The sequence below is a fragment of the Schistocerca piceifrons genome, chromosome 2 (assembly GCF_021461385.2).
Source record: "Schistocerca piceifrons isolate TAMUIC-IGC-003096 chromosome 2, iqSchPice1.1, whole genome shotgun sequence".
NCBI lineage: Eukaryota > Metazoa > Arthropoda > Insecta > Orthoptera > Acrididae > Schistocerca > Schistocerca piceifrons.
In genome coordinates this window covers 496,684,939-496,707,992 of record NC_060139.1, presented here as the reverse complement: position 1 = coordinate 496,707,992, position 23,054 = coordinate 496,684,939, and the positions used below count along the sequence as shown (strand labels likewise).

At 40.2% G+C, this 23,054-nt stretch overlaps 1 protein-coding gene and 1 long non-coding RNA gene across 2 annotated transcripts in view; one reads left to right on the top strand and one right to left on the bottom strand.

Moving 5' to 3' along the window:
• The window catches only part of LOC124777786, a 218,956-nt gene extending 216,720 nt beyond the window's left edge, over nucleotides 1–2,236 (top strand). The window contains exon 3 of the long non-coding RNA XR_007015780.1: nucleotides 2,101–2,236. This is a non-coding gene — a long non-coding RNA (uncharacterized LOC124777786). The remainder of the gene's footprint in view (nucleotides 1–2,100) is intronic.
• A 173-nt stretch (nucleotides 2,237–2,409) lies between these two features.
• LOC124777785 overlaps nucleotides 2,410–23,054 on the bottom strand; it is a 132,862-nt gene continuing 112,217 nt past the window's right edge. The window contains exon 2 of the mRNA XM_047253296.1: nucleotides 2,410–5,657. Coding sequence (XP_047109252.1) covers nucleotides 2,800–5,643 — 2,844 coding nt within the window. The 5' untranslated portion in view covers nucleotides 5,644–5,657 and the 3' untranslated portion in view covers nucleotides 2,410–2,799. The remainder of the gene's footprint in view (nucleotides 5,658–23,054) is intronic.

The following is a 23,054-nucleotide window of genomic DNA, read 5'->3' as shown; positions in this document are numbered from 1 at the left end:
AATGAAGCAATATGAATTTTTGGTAGAACTTATGAAATTAAGGTATCACCATAATGTAAAATGAAAACACTAATCATTGCTCAAACTATAGGAACCTGCCTGTAATATTATATTCTTAAAGATTTAACTGAAGGCTGTTAAAGAGAAAATAGCAACTGACTGACATCTTTCAGAAGACGAAATTTGCGTTTTGAAAGTGGAAGGCAGTAATAGTTATATAACAGAACTGGAGAGATCAAAGGTTGGAAAAGAATGTTTACAAAAAGCAGAGTATGCAAAAGGGATGAAAATACTCAAAAGTGTAAAAACAGCACTGCCCTCTCTGAACCTACCTACTTAGTACTGATACAGACAACTTAGTAGTATAACTAGAAAAACAGAAGGCTAAAACTTGGCGGTAATTTCATTTCACTTTTTGAGATTATTTTAGTGTATTGAGCAAAAGTACTGTTTCATACACCAAAACTGAAATATTTGCCACAGATAAATTAAATATCAAAGCAAACCTCAAAATTCTGACACACTTTTGTAAAACAAGTAAATGCAATGTGTTATTTGGACAGCACAGTAGCAAACAACGTTAGTGCAACATATATTAAAAAAGAGTTGCTGAGGCAAAACAAACTTTTCAGAAGCAACCTAATCTACTGAAACAATAGCCACAAACCAATAAATACCAAGGGGTATTGTCAGGAGAGTTTAAACTAGATAAGAGTCATGAACAAATACTATGAGATATTTTAGGAGGGTTGTGGATATGAGTTGTGTACCCTTGGAAACAAGAATGGAAAATGAAAGTAATAGATATGTTATAATACAGAAGATTCCAATAAGTATTTTGGATGAAGTTAAAGTACAATGAGATAATTTGACTGGAAACTGACATGGAAGAGACACTGTATAAAACATTACCAGCATTTTCAGGAAAAGGTCAAGGCAAACCAGTTTATCCAGATCACTGCTACTAAGTGTGATTAGTAAAAGGAAGCATAGCAATATGATAATTCTGTTTTATTCACTGATCTGTTATATTTAATACGCTTAAAAAACGTAAAATATGTAGAAAATTGTTAAAACAGTCTAATTAAAAAGATACAAACATTTTGCACTATAGTACACATTGCAGTAAATAATTAGATTACAGCAGTTTATATGAAATTACAATGTAGTGCAATAACACCATTTTATTTTTAGAAAATTTCATTTTTAACATTGTATCAGTCTTCACACATTCACCACTAGCATAAATTAACAATTATATACTTGCAACAACCAGTACACTGTCACTGAGTAGGACTGCATATGTATTATGGATAAACTCATTACATCAGTTGTTTAATCATCAATATATCGTCCCATTCCATGTATTTTTAGACAGTATTGTTAAGTTCAAAAATAAAATCACATTGCAGAATTTGCTATAATATCTGGCAACTAAGATGTATGAGAATGGCTCTAATTTCTGCATGAACGAGACTTTTATAACAATTCAGAGCTGCTTTACGCATTCTTTCCTAATACAAGCAGATTTTATAAACCTCATCCATAGTGTTTCACCATCTACACTACGGAAATAGTGTCCATTATCTGACTCATTGTTTTGATGTATAAGTGGTATTATTGCAAGTAATATTACATCACTCAGAAACGTCTATTGCTTTTTTTATGATTCCTGCAAGGTCATAAAATATTTTGCCAACAATGTAGCTTTAAAACTTGGAAAGTACCTTACTTTCTGTGTGGTTCATTACATGCTGCAAGCTGTTTGCTTCATTATGGCGTCAGACATGTATTTTTGGTGTATGTGATGAGTCGTGTAGACTATAGTGTTGCACTTTTGTGTTGTTGTTGTTGATGATGATGGCAGGGCAGCTATAAAAGGAAACTGCTAGCATCACATAACCTGTTCCTCTCACATAAAAGCACTACTGCCTCAGCTAAAGTCCTCATCCTATGACAACATTAATGATACATCTTAGAGAGATTTGGAACTTAAACTAGGTCCTTTGGTACGAAGTGTGGTGGTAGTGAACTTTATGCCTCTATCTGTCTTTCCCTTGTCAGCCAAATTCTAATGATGGAAATTTCTTTCCATTCCAGGATTCGAACCAGATAGCTCCTCACTAAACAGCACCACACACAGGAGCATTACCAAATGTGGTTATGGAGACCAGTATCTCTGATCCACTAATAAGCTGAATGAATAAAGCAGGTGACATATGTAACTGTAATTCACTCATAGCCATGGTTTCCAAATAAAGCCTAATGTATAAGCTGAAACATACCAATACTGAAAATAGAAATCAATAAATCAATAACGTATGAGAATTTTATGCTATATAAAAAATTATAACTTGTATTTTATTGATTCTCAAATATATTTTAGTCATATTACAACAGTATGCTCAGTCTATTTTCATTATTAATAATTTTTGTTCCAAATATGAAAGAAAGTCACAACCGATGTGTTATCACAAAATAAAAGATTAAACTTTTCACAGAAAGTGTCATGTCAATAATATTATTTATGCACACCCCTGAATCGATTCCTTACGTATTCTTCCCATGCACACATACACAAATGGGGCAGGTCAAGAGTATTGCATGCAGCACAACACAGGTGAAGCACTGTAAACTTAATATAAGACAAACTCACAACACAAGTCACATGTACAATAATTGTCTTACAATGACAGAAACCTCACGTGACATCTCTTAGGAATAACAACTGTTCACTTTAGCATGAGCAACAGAAATGCACACACACTTCATGTATATTTTAGTATGCTGTCAGACGCTTCATTCACCAGTTCCTCTCTTAGCAGGGAATCTTGGACGCAGGAAATATCTTTTGGCCTTCAGCTTTTCAGCAATCCGAACACTTCGTCTAGGCTCACCTTCTCTCCGCTGAATCCAAATGTGGCGTGGCAAGCTAAAAGCAAAGGAAGCAACAAACCTAAATAGGCCTTTGTGGTCCCATGGCTCTCTGCTCCTCTTTACAATCGCTTTAGATTTTGTCGCTACTCCACTCAGTTGAGGTGACCGAGGATACAGTAATGACATTGAAAATTCAGGTAACTGCAGAGGAGAGTCTTGCCCCACAGCCTTAGGTGGAGATTGGACCTGATGCTCTGGTGATGAAAATTCCGGTAACTGCTGAGGAGAGTCTTGCCCTACCGCCATAGGTGGAAATTGGACCTGATGCCTCCCAGCAGGTGGACTAGCTGTGGGAGGCTGTGAGGAATTTGCTTGTGAAGATGGAGTAGTTGGGCTTGATGTTGAAGCTGATGACAGCTGTGTAGCTGATGTACTGTCATCTGAGACTTGATCCCTTTTTTTCTGCGTTGGGGATGGAATTGGTGAAACAAGCAGTTGCATAGATGGCTCTAGTGATTTATCACACACTGTAGTGATGGAAACAGATGGTACTGGCTGGTGCTCAGCTTGATCTAGAGGCAAGTCATTTGTCACTGCTGATGGTGCCGGCTGTACCAATGGTGAGTGTGGCAGTGCAAGCTGTATGGGCATAGGCTTGCCAGACAACGGCAGAGAGTTCACCTTCTTGACTGCATGGTCCTTCGATACGGAAGTACATGATGGATTTGTCTTGATTGACGACTTTCGAGCAAATGACAAATCTGATCTTCCTGATGATGTGCTTGCTTGCACAGCTGGTGGTGATATTTGTACGGTCTGTACATCAGGTCCTGGAGACTGTAGAGGGTTAGATTGTTTTTGTAACAAGTGTGGAGGTGATGCGTTTTGCTGTACATAAGCTGGAATTGGTTGCACAAGTAATGGTCGGTTTGCTTCAGATGAGTTATACAGATCATTGGACAAAGTAGGAAGCTGTATAGATGGCGAGGATGCCTGTAAAGATGATCGTGCCACTTGTGGCTGCTCAGTGTGTCGCAGCTCATTTAGAGGCTGTGATTGTTCTGGAGGTTTATTGATAGTGGATGAAGTTGATTTTACTGTTGGGGAAGACGATTCCCCAGGTGGAGACGACAGCCGTATTTGTGACTGTGCAGCTGGCAAAATTATTTGTTCAGATGGTATGCCCAGATGTTTAGGTGACACTGCTGCCTCTGCGGGTGATGATGACAATTGCAAACCCTTAATGAGCACAACTCCCGATGGCCCAGACTGTGGTTGGTCAGTACATGACTGGTTTACTTCTTTCTGCTCCTGCAACTGGTCCCCATTTTGTGAATGTCTGTTTTCTGCACCATCTTTTTCATCATTATTCGCATCATGCATAATTTCTTTTCCTGCAGCAGCACATTCTGCATCACCGTTTTCTGAATTCTTTCCCACTGGTTCATTTTGCACAGCTTGGTAATCTATTGCCAGTAGTTCGTTTTGCACAGCTTCACCATCTTCTTGAAGTGGTTCGTTTTTCAAAGGCTGGTAATCTATTGCCAATAGTTCGTTTCGCACAGCCTCACCATCTTCTTCCAATGGTTCATTTTTCACAGCATGGTACTCTATTGCCAATAGTTCGTTTTGCACAGCTTGGCCATCTTGAATCTCGATGATTTTTGGTCGGTGGTTCTGTTCGAGCTCATCTTCATCAGACACATCACTGAACTCATATAGCACAATCTCCTCATGCAGGACGTTAGAACCTCTCTCACACATTTCAGGTTGCCAGACAGGGAATACTAATGAGGTAACAGGTGGAGGGACTACTATGCTGTGTAAAACCACAAAACTTCCATCTTCTCCAACCATTACTGCACTGGATTCGTGATATGACGGTCCCATTACCACAAATGGAGGATATCCTGGTGGTGGTGTTTGCTGATATTGGTAGTTCTCCCTCATGTTAGGACCAGGACACGGTGTAGGAGGTCGCTGATTGCCATGGACGTCGTCCTTTAACTTATTAGAAACATTTGGCAGTTTTTTGGATGTCGGAAAATCGGCTGGATAGTCGTTATTGGAATCTTTTTCTGTTGCATGTACAGGTTCCACATCTCTCGGCACTATTTTTGGCAGTGATAAATCAGTTGGCTGATCATTTTCGAAAAATTCACCTCCACCACTAACTGTATTGCCAATCAGGGAAGGTGGCATGTAGCATACGGATCTGGACGACGTTTGGGTGCTGCTTCCAGCGATGGGAACGTCGAAGACAGAGCTATTGCGGGAAGAGTGTGCTCTGTTTACATCATCCAGCGTCTGCAGCGGGCAACTGGCTTTTTCTGTACTAGGAAAAGGGGTAGCATGCGTCGAATTTCGTGTACTGGGAGCAGAGCTCCCGGCCACTGGAGGAGGACAAGTCCATGCAGCTGACATCTCGGTGTCCTGTTGAGGTTGACCGTTTAGTATGGAGACGGTGGCGCGAAGTTGATTGCTGAACACAGACTCACTGGCACTGAAGTTGAGCGGAGACGTTCCGCTGCCTTCCCCGTCGTCTGTGGTGGAATCTGGCTCCTGCGTCGACGCGTCTTCGGCGTCCTTGTCGCACCTGGGCGCCCGCCACCTGCTGCGGTAGGCCAGAACTCCAGTGTCGTCCGCTCCAAAGTCGCGGGCCTCCGAGGGCCACTCGTTGCCCGCCGTCTCGCGGAACAACAACAACAGCTCGTCGAAGCCTTCCTCCTTGTTTGAAGGGACCGCGTCGAATCTGGATCCCAGCATAGGCGATGTATGTCCTAAAACGCCAAACATGAAAAGCATATTAATGATACACTTTGGTATACTGACACGACAACTGATGTTAAGATGCGGCTACACGATGCCTTTTTTCTGTTCAGCTTTGCGCATGCGTTTACATTTCCACCAGCGCAAACACGAATAAGCATTTGTTAGAATTCGAAAGGGTGCCTCTCAGGTTAGATGACGATCTCTCGCGCTGTTTAGCAGACGACGGGGTACTAGAGGCCATTTGTGTTGAGTTGAGTGTTGAGGTTACTCTTTAAGGTGATTTATGTGCAATGTCTGTTGACTCCAAAGACAGCACGCTGAAATTTATAGATGATAAGAGATAAAAGGAAGTCATACTAAAAGCGACTCCTCAAAATTTTTAAAATAAATATTTGAGATGTGATACCTTGAGCATCTAGTATTATATAAGAAATATGCTATCATATTACTGTATATAAGAAAGAATAACATAAGTCTCGAAGCAGTAAATATGAGAAGAAGCACACTATAAATGTGTGAGAAGTGTGTAAGAAAACTGTTGACTGTTGGAGACTTAACAGCACAGCTCTTAAGGGCCGTGACATCTGAACGAAAGAAAAGAAGGGGTATGTGCAACCCCTCAACAAATAACTACAAACTGAAATGATGCAAAAAATACAAAACTGGAAAATGCAGCCTCTATTCTAGTGGGTTCTGGGGTTTGTGACCCTCCCCAATTCGTTGAGTCCGAGGATAGCAACATATATATATATATATATATATATATATAATAATTTATGATCAAAGTTGTTTAAATAACTTTTTTACAAAATAAAATACAAATGACGTATTGGAAGCCTATTAGGCTTTACGTAACAACTAGGAATCTTCGTTGAGTATTTCTCAGTTTCAGAAATAATCACTGAAATGCCTTGTTTTCAAATGCGAAATAAATAGTTCAAATTGGTATGTAAGTCGCCAGTTACCAGCTAATTAAATGTTATTGCCAGCATTTTTGCTGCCCCAGTCAGAAAATTTCAAATCTCGTTGTGACTTCATTAAATTTTGAAGGAAAATTTGGCCGTCATTTGGTATTTCTTGTACTTCTGTTATTTAGATAATTTTCTTACCCACAGTCCCTTTGTGTTTTCTTTTTCTGTTACCATTTAATCACACGAAATAGAGCACAAACGTCCGAGCAAAGAAGGGGATGCATAGCAGGCTGCTTGCGCAATAATGCAACGTGTGCACACGAGAACGCGCTTGCAAATGTGCGTTCTTTCCCACTAATTTTTATGCATGGTCTCTGTTCTGGTAGATGGTCCACAAGTTTCTGCAAGTGTATCATATCCAACTGCAGCCACTCATCTATAATTAGATCCCATGAAGTTACCAAATTGTGGGGTGGCTGACAAGTTGCCGCGCGGGATTAGCCGAGCGGTCTTAGGCGCTGCAGTCATGGACTGTGTGGCTGGTCCCGGGGGAGGTTCGAGTCCTCCCTCGGGCATGGATGTGTGTGTTTGTCCTTAGGATAATTTAAGTTAAGTAGTGTGTAAGCTTAGGGACTGATGACCTTAGTAGTTAAATCCCATAAGATTTCACACACATTTGAACATTTTTTTTGAGCTGACAAGTTACATCCGTTGTTTCAAATGACCACATGCATTTCCTGTGGGATTCAGATCGGATGATTTAGCGGGCCAGTAGCACTAACATTGTTCACTGAAATTAATAGAGTTATAAAAATTCTAAAAAACAAAAGCTCATGAGATGTTGACAGAATTTCAAACAGAATTCTGAAAACTTGATAAATAATTTCCTCAGTGGTGTGTGAAATGCACCACTGACACAGATAATTTTTTCAGAAAGGTTAAAATATACAGCTGTTAAACCTATTCATAAGACAGGCGATAAGACAGTCTTAAAAACATTTATCGTCCAGTTACCTTACCGACAATTTTATTCCAAACTGTTCGAAAAAGTAATGTAAGGAAGACAAATCTCACTCTTAATCAGATAAAATTTACTTAGCACATCACAATTTGGATTCCAGAAAGGTAGCTCGACTGACAATGCTCTTTATATATGACTCATCAAACAGTACATCACTCATCAAACAGTACACACCTTAAAAAATGAAATATCGCCAGTGGTACTTTTTGCGATCTTCCCAAGGCGTTTGGCTTCGCAGATAACGTTACTACCTCGGAAAAACAATAGTTTAATGTGATTTCTTCATACACTACTGGTCTGCATGATACTCAAGCAGAATTGGTGTTTTTTGCAGACGATATTAGTGTTATAATAAATCCATTTAGAGAGAAAGCAGTAGAAATGATTGGAAATGACGTGTTTCAAAGAATTATTAAGTGGTTCTCAGAAAATGGACGCTCCCTAAAGATTGAAAAAGTACTCTATATTCAGTCCTGAACAACAAATATTCATACCGACAAGCAATGTCTTCGAAACTGCACCACTGGTATTATGAATTGTACAACTAAAGACTTTCTCAGCTGTAGCAAGGAATACACAAATTTCGTCAGTATGACCAATACTTATTTTAAGACATTAGCAATCAAACTTGAGCCATTAGTACATATTTATTATGTAAAATGTTAGCCTACTTTTGAACTTAAGCTACACAGTAGTAGTGGAGCAAGGGGGATCCCGCCCCAAATCCAATAAGGCGACCGTGACACAAGTACTCGGCGTTACGTGACGTCAACTGATGACGCGATTGACGTCAGCTGATGACGCGAGTACCGTTATCGAAACATGGCTGGAAGATACATCCACTAACCTAAGTCACTCCATCCTACGAACTCACGATAAGTTCGAATTTTTGGCGCGAAGGTAGGTCAGTTGAGCTACCTAAACTGACCTAAGAAAATGGTGGGAAAGAAAGGGCACTTGGACTACCTCCACTAACCTGTCACATCGTCCTAGGAACTGGCAGGAAGTTTGAATTTTGATCGGGAGATAGGTCAATTGGGCTACCTCTACTAAGCTAAGGAAATAGCGGCAAAGAAACGGTACTCAGGATACCTGCACTAACCTAAGTCACCTCCTCCTAGGAACTGGACGTAAGTCTTTCTTTAAACAATTATAAGCACTACCACGATCAATTTTATTAGCCATCCTCTTGGAAAATTTTGTTGAGCAGAGTTGGTATGCAAAGGGGTTCGCTACGCTTTCGACTACCTAGTTTCAACTACTTTTATTACGCTGATACAAAACACTCACCCTGCCGGCGGTCTGGAGGGAGGGAAAATAGTTGTTAAAAACGAATCTGCATGTTCTGGGCTGCTGGAGAGAGGAAGGGGTGCACTTTATTTATTTTTTGGGTAATTTATTTAGCTACGAATTTCTCCTAATTTATTCATTACGCTCTTGCAAAACACTCACCCTAACATGCTTGGAGTCACAATATCCAGTTTACAATCTCGAAAGTACTCCTAAATAATTCATTACGCTGATGTTCAGAGACGCAAACAACTTGTAAATTATGAGGTCGTGCAGTGGTTAGCACACTAGAGTCACATTCGGAAGACGCTGACAACGTTTAAACACCTGAAAATAATTCAACGCACAAACACTCAGTGCAAGTGAAACTTATCAACCACTCGAACTCTGATTCTACTGGGTGGAAAACCTAACGCCTGGAAACTCTCCAGATGCGGAAACTGACCCAAATGCTCATCCTAATTACATAATTAATCACAAAGGTCGGTCCTGTCCTGATTACACAACTATATGCATAGCGCTGCATAAGGACGGCTTAAAATCGCAAAAACTAACTATACAACTCACCTTATCATGCTTTAATTACACAACTATATGCATAGCACTGCACAAGAGCCGCAATACTTTGCAGATAACTGACAAATCGTTTACTCCTGTTTGGGAAAGAAATTATACAGTTCGAAACCAGTGACAGAAACTCTCAAACTCTACACTACATCTACAAGCTATGGGAAAAATATTCGACTCACTAAATCCTGCAGTTCGACTGAGATGAGTTCAAAAAAGTCTATTAGCTCCAAGCATATACCATCTGTCCCTATTTGACGTCAGAATTCACTACACCCGCCTACTAAAAAACCACCCTAACCGGAGCCAGTGGGAGATCCCTGTCCGAAAAGACTGCCTTGTCATCCATATACAATCACAAACTACGTGATCGAGCTACTACGCTAACAGTCTTATGGTACCTGCCGCCCCGAAATGCCTCGCCGCGAAAGACCAGCTTTCCCCTTCAAGTGCATCCTGTTCATCCCTAATATCTACGAAACATAGCTAGCGCAGCCCCACAACGGCTCGCGTTCACAGACTTTGCTTTTACGTCACGTAGTACGCTCGAGCAGAGCCGGACGAGAGTCACCGTTCAGCGTTCGATTATTATTATTATTTATTTAACAACAACTTCGCTCCTATAATAAAGCAAAACATTTCCGATCACAATAAATGTCCTAGGAAATTACCCAAAAAATAAATAAAGTGCACTCCTTCCTCTCTCCAGCAGCCCAGAACATGCAGATTCGTTTTTAACACCTATTTTCCCTCCCTCCAGACCGCCGGCAGGGTGAGTGTTTGTGATAAACCTTTTGCATTTCCTTTATGTTTTCGTCTTCTTTAAAGGCAAAGAGAGAAATTGAAGCGGTAGCCCATCATAGAGGCTATGCCTACCGTCATGTATTTTTTACTTTCAGTTGTTAAAAAACAGAGGATTTTTTCTGGTACCAGTAGGAGGAAGGAAGGATTCGCCCTCAGCTAGTGAACGAGTGAGAAGCACGCCATTTTTGGCGAGTAATTGTAGACCGCCATTTTGGGGTCGCTATGAATAAGTGAGGAGTATGTATTTCATATGTGCACCGTTTAGAAAAATACAGTATTGTTTTATTAACAGAAAGGTCGTGTGAGTTGTTATTTCAAATAGTACAATAATTACAAGAACTGAAGCCCACCTGTGTACTTTGGAAAATTACGAAGATCCGATAAGCTTGATGGGAACACGGTCAAGACTTCAAAGGTGTACACGGCGACCAAACGTAGCATTATAAAGAATGGTAAGCACAAATCTACAGCGGAGAAAGAAACTACTTCGCCCTGCAAAATAATATGAACTAATACGAACTTATTTCCAGGCATAGCTCAGCTTATTGTGCTTGTCATTCATGCCGAAAAATTAATCTCATTAATTCAATACATTTTAAAAAGCCTCGCATTTCAACATTTTATTATCATCTATTCCATTATTTTATTATATTATAAAGTGGCCACAGGTGACAGGCACGATACGTAGTGGGCAAAACTGTGAGTACTAGTATTTTTAGGAAAATGAATATACATGTATGTTAACAATTTCTTTATGTTCCATGTACGCTGATGATGTGACGGAGACGGTGATGTGATACTGAAGAAATACTATAAAAAGGAAATAATAAATAAATTAGAAGGAAGAAGGCGACAATATCAAGAGCACACAACAAAGCGCAATAGAGGAAGTACCATTTACAAGACAACAATCAGTTAGGACCGCGCAATGCATATAGAGAATGCGTTCCCAGTAGACCTATTAGAAGGCCCATCCACCTATTTCCTAAAATCCAGAACCTAAAGCTTCAGAGATTAACGCTATTGTAGTCAAGTAGAGATAATGACATTTCTTTATTAGTACGGAAAATATATTGATTGAAGAACAGTTGAGACTACAATTACATACAACTGTGTATGCATTTTTTCGCGTGAGAAGTAGCCCGGAAGTAAAATCTTAAAAAAGAAAAATTTTATTTTGATAACTGCAGTGGTATAAGGATTTCTATAATGGAGGATCAAAACAATAAGGTAATGTCATTCGAAAATCAAATGCCAATGTAGTGGATGTTCATGTGCAAAATGCAACAATGAGTGGTTTGGAACCGTTTAGCGGTGATTATTTGGATGCTGGACGCGACATGCCATTGTTGCATTCGACGCCCGTGAATACAGAACATTTAATTACAAGCAATACATTAATTACAGTAGATGTAACTAATGGCACCTCGAGGCAAGAGATTATTTTAAATGAGAGCAGTACGCGTAGTACGGACGCAGATGCTGACAGGCGTAGGCCGGAAGCGAATATGGAAGACATGCAAGCCTTATTTCGAGCCTTAACAGAATCCATACAAACAAGCATGAATGCAATGAAAGCAGACATAAACTCAAAAATGTCGGGTTTAGAGACTAAAATCCCAAGTTTACAAACGATACAAGCAGACATGACTAATATGAAAGCAGACATGACTAATATGAAAGCAGACATGACCACAGTAAAGTCCGAGATCGAGAAGGTTAATACAAACTCGACACACATTTCAGACGAGGTAAAAAATTTGCGCACAGAACTCAACAGTCTGGACACGAAGTTCACACAGCAGATTTCACAAATCTCCACGGAGGTGGATAGGAAAATTAATGAACAAGTACAAATTTCGGTTCAAGATATGGGTGAGAAATTAAAAGGCATAATGGGCGAAAAATTTGAAACACTAACACACACGTATCGACAGGAGCTATCCGGAATTAGAGAAACCCAAGAGAATTTACAGGCAATGCAAAAGAATACGCAGGTCAACTTAGACAATATACAATCAGAAGTAGCGAAACTACATTCTTTCTTGACGACCTGCCAGAAAATGTAGAAAAAATCACATTGGAGGTAGGATTACTCAAGTTAGAACACAAGAGGATCAACTCAGACATTGTGCAGCTTTATGAATCGGTAAAGAGCAATGCAAAGGACGAAAATACAACGTTCGCAGAAAAATGCGTACGTGAACAGCGTACCTATGTGGAAGCGGTAAAGGAAATAATGGGGGACAAAGAAGAAGAATTCTTAAAACGCGTAGGACATGATATCAGACAGTTAGAACAACGGTTAAGAGACGAAATAGTTAACAAACAAAGTACGGTAATATCATCGCCTGGGGCGGTAAGCGATAAACAGCCATTCGCCAATGGGAGAAATCAGTGGCGCGGACAACAATGCCCAACCCACGCCGCGCGACCGCATGTCGACGTGCGACGCGAGCAGCGGGCAAAACTTTGCTGAAACAAATATACCATCACCGCAGGGAAATGCTGTTCCGCCGTGCTGGACAGCGTTGTTAATGGATGAGAGCTTAATAAAACATCGACAGTTTCCCGTATTCTCAAATGAGAAAAAGCGAACGCACCCGGTAGTGTTTGTCCGAGCCTTCAGAAATGTACTGCCCAGGACTTGTACAGAAGCTCAAAAGATTAAATATGTAGTAGGACACACCGAGGGTGATGCCCTTTTGTGGGCTACGGAGATGTCAGAACTTTGCGAGACATATGATCAGTTTGAGAATGCATTTTTAGATAAATACTGGTCAACAGCTATCCAGGAGAGGTTAAGACGAGAGGTATTTAACCCAGTACCATATCATTCAAAATGCGGGGGGCTAAGATGCTATTTTGAAAAATACCTAAACAAGACCCGTTACTGGATTAATCCGATATCTCATGTCGATGTACTGAAAATCTTAAAGAACAAGTTACCTGCAAATGTTGGGGAAAAATTAATAACTGTTCCCGAATATGATCTCGAGTATTTTCTTTCAGTGCTCGACTCAATAGATCTGATTCATGAGGATGGGCAAGCCACGCCTAGTTATCGTAACGGTAATGGGCACAACCCAAACGGGAAGAACTATGGTAGCGGCAATGGCTTTGGAAATTATAACGGTCGTGTGCGTATGAATGAATGGCATCCGTATGCACCGTCGTGCCACAACGGAAATCCGTACAATCGGTCTACCCATCAGCCACAGAGTGACCGAGGGTACGAAACTAAATATCAGCCCCATAGGTTCGGTAATGGCAGAGACAATAGAAATTCGAGGGAAAACTTCGACAATAGGCGACAAGGAAATGAAAACTACCAGGAACGGAATATGCAACACAGGGATCCGAGAGATAACAGGCAGCCCGTACAGTCACATCGAAACAACCGGGACACGAACTGGCGAGCACGCGAACATACGGTAAACATAGCAGAAGTGACGGCAGAAAATGAAACAATACCTTTACCGGCCCCGGGAAATAATAATCGAGCGTGACTAGAGGAAGAAGGTAATGAACTGTCAGTGTGCCACAGTACTAATATGAGCGACTTAAACACTAAAACGAACAGGAACGGAAAGGAGGAAGCAGACACTGAAACAAACCTACACATACAGCATATCCGGAATCTATTTTTAAGGTATGATAAGGACGCAGAAATGAAAGAAGACTTGTTTATCGAAGAGAAAGAAACAACACGCAAGGTAAGTGAAATTATTCAAACAACAATAAAGGTAAAGATGGGAAACATATATGTACTAGTTGTTTTGGATACTGGCGCGTCGACAAGCCTAATGTCTACTAACTTGTTCAAAGAGATAGCGAGGGAAGTAAATGTTCCGACACTACCTGTAGAGAACTGTAAGATCGTAACAGCGATGGGAAGTAAATCTATAGTTATAAAATTACAGGCCAGCATACCCATTAGCATATGTGGTGTAATTTTGCAGTGTACTTTCTTGTTGGTAGACAAACTTATAGTGAATGTATACTTGGTATGGAGGTGTTCAGAAGATATCGGATAAAAATAGATATCGGCAGCGGGGAATGCCAATTTCATGTAGGGGAGCGCACACTGACTGTGGACTTAAAAAGAACTACAATGACAAATCATATTAGGCCGATACCAGACATTAATGTTAAACTTGTCTACCCTCAATCCTTAATGGCAAAGGAGATGGAACTTGATGACTCTGGTAGGGAGATCCTCGATGAGCAAATCGTAGACAGTAAAATAAGTAAATCCACTTGTCTTAACAATGAACAGCTAAGTGAACTGACGAAATTACTCTTCAAATATCATAACATCTTTCGTAAACAACCTAGTGTTATTAAGGGATATGAGTATAAAATGGAAGTATACCCGCATGAAACATATTGCAGAACGTCATATGGCACCCCTTGGGCAAAGAAAGAGGCAGTAAGAAAAGAAATAGAGCGTATGATTAGGTGGAGGGCTATTGAAACATCGCACTCACCTTGCTGCAGTCCAATTCTCGCAGTTGGTAAAACTAACGGAACGGTGCGGTTGGTGTTAGACGTGAGGAAAATAAACAAAATCATCGTTCCTATGAGAACAAGGCCAGAGAATCTAGAAGAGCAGCTATTAAAGTTTCATGGCGTTAAGTATTTAACATCCCTTGATTTGAAAGCTTCGTACTGGCAAATTTTATTACATGAAGAGAGTAGAAAGTATACAGCTTTCATAAATGCCGGGAGGAGCTATCAATTTAGGGTGCTGCCTTTCGGATTAAATGTGAGCGCTGGTGTATTTATTGAAGCATTACACAGGGTACTTGGACCGGAACTGCTTAGCCAGGTTACACTCTACGTTGATGATCTATTAATTGCAACTCAAACATGGGATGAACATGTCAGTATTTTGGAAAGGATTTTTCAAAAATTTGATGAATACAATGCCACAGTTAACTTTAAAAAGTCTGAATTCGGAAAGGAAAAAATAAAATTCTTAGGGCATATTATTTCACCAGTAGGAATTCTACCTGACCCCAGTAAACTAGATGCGATACGGAACTTCCCAACACCCTATACTAAGAAACAATTAAAAGGTTTTCTAGGAATGGCCTCGTTTTTCAGGAAGTTTCTGCCACAACAATTGTTGAACAGTAGTTCACTATTAAACTTACTGCGTAAAAACCACAGTTGGTTGTGGACTAAAGAATGTGAAAATGATTTTCAGCAGATTAAGCAGGCGCTGATTAACGCGCCTATCCTGAAACACCCAAATATGGAATTGGATTTTTGTTTAAGCACCGATGCTAGTTATCAGGGGCTCGGTGCGTGCCTGTTTCAAATAATAATAAAGGATGGTAAGGAAGAAGTCAATGTAATCAGTTTTGCCAGTAGAACCCTCACAGAATGTGAAAGATCTTATTCCGTAACTGAGCTAGAAGCGTTAGCAGTAGTTTGGGCGTTTCGTAAATTTCAATATTACCTTTGGGGAAAACATACCAAAGTTTACTGTGATCATCAAGCTTTGTCCTTTCTTCTGACGTGCAAGTTGTTACATAAGAGAATAGCGAGGTGGTGCATGTATGTCCAAGAGTTTGATTTTGAGACAGTGTACATAAAAGAGGAACAGAATGTTTTGGCAGATGCACTATCACGGTTACCTCACGGTCTTACCGATTTCCACGAGTTAGAGGAACAAACATCAGACTTCAAGGTGCTTTTAATAAATGATGAAACTTTTAAACCATATTATATTAAAACGTGCAAAAACATGCAACGTTTACAGGAGAAGACCCGAGATGGAGCAAGGTAAGGAAAAAATTGCAGGCTAGAACACACGAACGTTTAGAGCAGTATTACATTATACATAATGGCGTCCTCTTTCACAGAAGAGCTCGACGAATGGATAAGTGGTCTGTGTGCATACCTCAGGAATACGTGGAAAACTTAAATTCAACGCACGCACCGCACATGGGGGCACTATGGAGTGCTAAAGTGTGCCGCCAAAATTTCTACGTATTGTTATTTCCCTAATATGAGGCGACGTATAGAGCAAGTAATCAGACGCTGTGCGGTGTGTCAAAAGGTCAAACATCAGAACAGGACATGTCTTAACGTACTACACCCAATAATACCAAAGCAACCAAGAGATCTTGTATCTATTGACGCCGCAGGACTTATCCCCAAGCCCGCGGCGGGGTTAAATACATCGTAGCCCTGTATTATGTTTTTAGTAAGTATCTCCAGCTGTACGCAGTGAAAACAGTTAGATCAGGACCAATTATAAGACGGATTCTGGAAGACTACATACCACGCATTGGGAAACCCCACGCAGTCTTGACTGATAACGCATCAAATTTTACATGTGACCAATGGAAATCATTTTTAAAAACACAAAACATACGTCATATCCAAGTATCCAAGTTCCACCCGGAAGCAAGTCCCGTCGAACGGTGCTTCCGTGAATTTAATAGGTTTATCCGGACATATATACTACAGAAGCAAGGGAAATGGATAGAATACTTCAGTCCGTTTCAGCACATAGTAAATCACCTACCACACACATCAACAGGGCACACACCGGCCGAGCTAATGTTTGAAAAGGTGGAGCTAGATGAATGGGCAAAACCGATACCTAAATTATGGCACAAAGACGTAGTCTTAGATGAGAAAGTACGGCGAGCGCTAATAACATTGGAAGAGCAAGCTCAAATAAGGAAAGGAATTTACGACAGGAAATTGAAAAACGTAACAGAATTCCAGATTGGACAGGAGGTACTACTAACAACGCATCCGAAATCATCGAAATTAAAGGCACTGAATAAAAAATGGCAGTTGTTATATGTTGGTCCGTATATCATTGTTGACAAGCCACATCCGGGGTGCTACTTGATAGGAAATATAAAATATGGTAAAATAAAAGGCATGTATCCACATCAAGATTTGCGGAAATTTATTAAATGAAAATTCAAATCTCATTCTGTCCTTATCTGTTGCATCAGTAAAACGCAAGAAGGTAGGAGGTTTGTCGCTCTTTGACGAACAAACCGACTGGCGCTCGGTTCCTCTCCAGCTAGAGGGTACAATATTTATATTTCCGGTGCCCTCTCCCTCTTCTACTATCCTGCTTAATCAATAAGGAATGTTCAATTTTCTTTTACTATCTAACATGCAGAGAGTGAGATGCAGCCTAGTGAAAATAAATTTTCCTTGTATTTTGATATTGTACTGTCTTAAGATTTAATTCACAGCGCGCGAGCTTTAAGCGAGAGGCTTGAGCGATGAGGTATACTGAGCCGTGCTGCCGCGCTTAAAGCAGAGCGTACTTCAACAATTATACACGAAGCGGCTAACAGCTGATCGTAGGGGCCAAGTAGGCAAAAAGCAAGGTTGAGTTCAGTGTCCCAGGTACGATGCGCAAAGACACACAGCGCACCGCGACGGAATCCATTCTAGGATTTAAGCGAATCGGCACCCACACCGTCCAACCAGCTGCACAAAACGGAAGCGACACGAAGTGGGGTACCTATCAGCTAGTTACTCTGACGTAGATGAGCAACACAAACTAAACGAATAGAGACATTTATTCCTAAGACGGCGACTATACTGTAAAGAGCACTAATTTTAAGAGTATATCATTAAGTTAAGCATATGCAGCTTTAAGAAAATGAGCGCATTGACGCAAGTAAAATATAAGGATAGTAGAATACGCTAAATTTGTGAACTTAACACAATCCATTGAACGCACATAGTTATACTTATTTCTCAGTATTCAACGTAGGAGAGAATAAACACAGGAAATGACCTATCCGACTATATACGACCTATCCGACTATATACAACAGGATTAAGACAAGTTGAAAAGGGAAGTAACAACATGTACACTTGAAAGAACGCGATTAGCACATAACTTAAGAACTAAGCGACTTACATACAACACATAAGTGAGCGACGATGTGAAAGGTAGAATGAGATATAAACATAGAGAAATGCGTGTGACTGAGACGTAAACTATAAAATAACATATCCTACAAGATTTAGCGAGAGGAGCAGTTGTAAACTTATAGAACTACACTTCTTTACAGACAACATTAGAAGTAGTGAGCTTAATGTACAGGGAGAATACATATCCACAAATTTGTTATTACAGAACTCACCTATGTTAGTTGCTATTAATTACACGATACCTTATAGTATAAGCAGCAAACTAAAGCTGTAACCATGAATTGAACAACACGCGGGAGATAAGCTAAGTAAATACAAAAACCAACCAATACGCACACAACGTAATTACATGAACTTAAAACAAAAGAACTGAGGTAAGTACTGTATGTTTACAAAAGCGATATGGAGAAATAAATGAAATTTCACTGCTGGATAGTATTTTGAACTAGAGAGAGTGAAAGGTTTTATTAGATTCGATTGAAGGTATTAATTAGTTAATCTACGTTTGTGGTGACGTACCGTGCATGGAGTGAATCTAGGAAGAGAATGAAAGTGTATTAGAGTAATACGAGTTTATTTATATTTGTGGGAAGAAATAAATAGGGCGGTGGTTCTAGTGTAAGAACCCTGTAAGTAGTACATGGGTAAAAATGACGATTTATGTGGAAGATTTATAATGAATAATTATATGGGTATACGGGGATGAACATGAAGATTAATATTACAAGGGTACCTAGGAAAGGACCACGAAGCCGACGTAAGAAAGAATACACTATATTGTTTTAAGTCTTAGAATGAATGGTTGTATGAGTGTGGAAAGCAAAGTATGATGATGCATGTACGGTAAGTAATTATGAAAACGAACATCACGAAGAAGCAGTGAGGAGTATAGAAGAACCAGTGAAGTCGATAGTAACAATGGTACATGATAACATTTAAAACACACCACAGCACAGTGATTTGCTACACAGACATCAGAATGTAAAACAACCTAGTATGAAAAATATTTCCTTAGAGACTAACTGTTACAGCTCGAGAAACTATAAGGTTAATATAAATGAAAATATGATACACGATTCGTAATGAGGAATGAACACAAAATGCAGTGAAACAATATTTTCTACACTGAGTTCTTGACGCACGCAGGAGCGAAAGCATTACTTTAGCATAAGCGCGTTCTTATTTAGCGGTAATGAATTATGAGTGGAATTGCACATGACAAAAATACGGTAAAATTATCGGTTACACATCACAAAGGTAAACATGTACATGTCGTCGCATCAATAGGGCAGAAATATGGCTTGAAATACGTGTTTACGAATGTGGAATATTACGACGATTAACAAGGAGTGATGAAGACAGGATTGTCAAGGGATAAAACATCCCCCACACTCGCTCACAAACGAGCACTTGTAAATATTATACATAGTATGAAGATTCATCAAATGCCAAGGATAGAATAAGTACACTAACGACGCACTACAAATAGCAATCCTAGAAGTAGCTTGATCTCTGAAGCAGACCTTAGCGAATCCTGTTTTCCATGTAGTGAGTAGTGCTGGAACGTATTTTTTATGTGTATTTGTGATGGTAAAAACGTGCAGGAGGTTGGGCCTGCAAGTCAAGAGAAAAGCAAAAATTCAGAACAAATGAGAGATTCCTTCTAATTTACTTATTAGTGTGTAAGATGGATGATGCCTAACATGGAACCCATATAGGAAATGTGAATGTGACTTGTACATTTATGTGTCAACTTTACTATTGCCAATGTCGATGTCTATGAAAATATGTATGTAGTATTTTCTATTGTAGTTGTGGAAGTAAAAACGCGCAGGAGGTCGGTCCTGCAAGACAAGAATAGAAAATGCCAAAATAAATGAAGGATACCTCCCGATTTACAGATGGCTCTGAGCACTATGGGACTTAACATCTATGGTCATCAGTTCCATAGAATTTAGAACTACTTAAACCTAACTAACCTAAGGACATCACACACACATCCATGCCCGAGGCAGGATTCGAACCTGCGACCGTAGCGGTCTCGCGGTTACACACTGAAGCGCCTAGAACCACACCGGCCGGCTCCTGATTTACATATTAGTGTGTAAGAGGGTGCATGTCATGGAGTCCGTATATGAAATGTGAATGTGAATTGTAAATTTATGTGTCGACTCTATTATTGTCAATGTTTATGTCTATGTATGCACTATTATCAATTTTATGTGAGATTTTATACTTGAAGAAGAACAACTTATGTATGTATGTGAAGAGCAACGCGACGGACGAGTAAAATACCCGCACGTGTAAAGTGATACAAAAATATTAAGGCCTAATAATATTGAAAATAACGGCTCAGCCGTAATATGAGTAAACGCTACAGTCTAGCAAAGTGAATACAGAGAGTGTGATACGTGTGCGACGGAGATATCAGAGGAAATCCGTATAACCACGAGTTGAGGTGTGAGAACCGCTGAACTATAATGCACGACGGAAGACAATGCCGTATCCTGCAGTGCGGCTCTCTTAACAATGCCTTCCAGCTACTGATCCTAGACTATAGAATAATAGTTTAAAATTGTTGGCTTGGTTGATTTACGTAAAAATGCCTCGAACTCTATCCGTCTGATGCTCCATTACGCATAAAAAAATCACCCTTTCCTAGTTATTTTCCTTCTTGACGGTCTGCTGTTAGATCACAACACTTTCAAATCTGTTACTGTACATTGATAAAGTGTGGTAACCTCCTCGACATGGACACATCTCGAGAAATCCTGTACACTTGGATGTGCGAGGACTCAGCGAGCTCCAGCCATTCACGAGACGTGAAATGTAGCTGATTACTTCTGGCCGGTTGCATATTAAATAGCTAGCAGTGGCGCCGGGCGGGTTGGTCGATGACAGCATAAGACTGTGCGGATGCTCTGTGACTCTCATCTGCGTAGACACAGATCGTAAATTAAGCAATATGCTGTAGGTGTTAGAAATATGTAGGGTACTGTCTAATATACTTTAATGATGTATGTGTTCGAGAATTAACAATGAACGGTCGTACAGCATATTCATGATTCTGAAATTGGGAAACATGCTTTCACATGACTGGTCGGAGTTGAAATTAATTTAGAATTGGTAAAATTCTTCATATAATCAATTTTAATGGTTATTATTTCAGTAGATCGTCGGTGTCTTTTCCGTCCACTTGCACGTTGTTGGTTACCACACAATGATTGACTGACAACCCTTGTTCGAGTTGGGGAAGCAGTTTTGTTAGGGGCGACACCTTCCGGGGGATGCTAACACTGGATCAGTAACCGCGTGTATGACTGCAATATGAGGAATCAGTCGAAACAGGATGCATAGCACTCAGATTCGGACTGTAGTTTGCAAACCCTCGCGAATGCGTTAAAACTATTCCTATTTCGTTATCTTGTAAGTTAATTTTATTTAAAAATCGTCGAGTGTGTGTTTTAGTAACAGCAGTAAAAAATTTATTTACGCTGTGCGAAGTCTAGGTGTGTCCCAACTGATTTATCTAACCTCCAAAACTCAAACTTCCTGCAAAGGGAGGTTTGGTAGGGAGGTGCGGCACTCTCCTGTGGTCTTGGATAGTGGTACTCACGTCACTGCGGGAGGTCTAATTTTCTGCGATAGACTGTTTTAATGTCAGTTTAGAACTTGAGACAGACCTCGAAGCCGTGGTAGGGAAAAATAAATAAAATGTTTGAAAGTGTACAAAGCATGTTAGAGCAGAAAAATTAATGTTTCAAACAATGACACAGGGCCACAGGATGCGTCTCTTGCGACTTACAGTATAGTCATCGGGATACGATCATTGCCCTACGGTACAGGCGGTGAAACTTTAAACTGAGGTGTGCAGTTGATAAGACCTTGTATATTTAATAGGATAGTGGCATCTGCTCGATGACTGTACACGTGCAGTACTTGATATTCGATATATGGTAGGAGAGAGACGTGGTGAAAATCTTATCGAGTTGTCTATTGGATGAAGCTAGTGGAGCTTTTATAGTTGGTGACATTTCTTTGTTGGATGGTACAGAATAACGAAGATAGATGTGAATGGATGCGGATCTGTAGTACTTGTACATAGTTTGAGAGGGCACGGTAGAAAAAATCATTGTCCTTCTAGCAGTTCCGGTTTCCATTGAATGGTTAAAACACTGTCCTGTCTCAGTAACACAGCTTATCTTGTTTCTACACGGGTTGCAGAAGGTGGTAGATATATTTTCCCCACGACTCCTACTCAGTTGCGATTTAAATTGGAACGATCAGATTCGTAAAGCTGGAGAAATGGCTGCAGTTGCATGGGAGCTAACTAAAACGAGGTTGGGTTTTAGCTGTAGTAGCCGGCCGGAGTGACCCAGCGGTTCTAGGCGCTACAGTCTGGAACCACGCAACGGCTACGGTCGCAGGTTCGAATCCTGCCTCAGGCATGGATGTGTGTGATGTCCGTAGGTTAGTTTCGTTTAAGTAGTTCTAAGTTCTAGGGGACTGATGACCTCAGAAGTTAAGTCCCGTAGTGCTCAGAGCCATTTGAACCATTTACTGTAGTAGATCGGCTCGACAAAGGTGAGTCGTTTCGAGATATAAGAGTGATAGGAATATGATTCATTAGTAGCTGTAATAAAGGACGTCTCCTTAGCCTCCTACGCAGGATATGTGCTTGAATGCGAGGACTTGATTCAAAATCGGATACTGCATTTCTAGCGTATAGCGTAGCACTAGAGATCTGAAAAGCTAGTGTACATTTCTTCCGACGTCATCCACTGCTTGCGATCCTTCTCAATCAAGCACCGCCTGTAGGCCAGTCGATATATCATGGAACCTCTGACATGGAATAGAGAGAGAGAATGCTTTACATATACTGA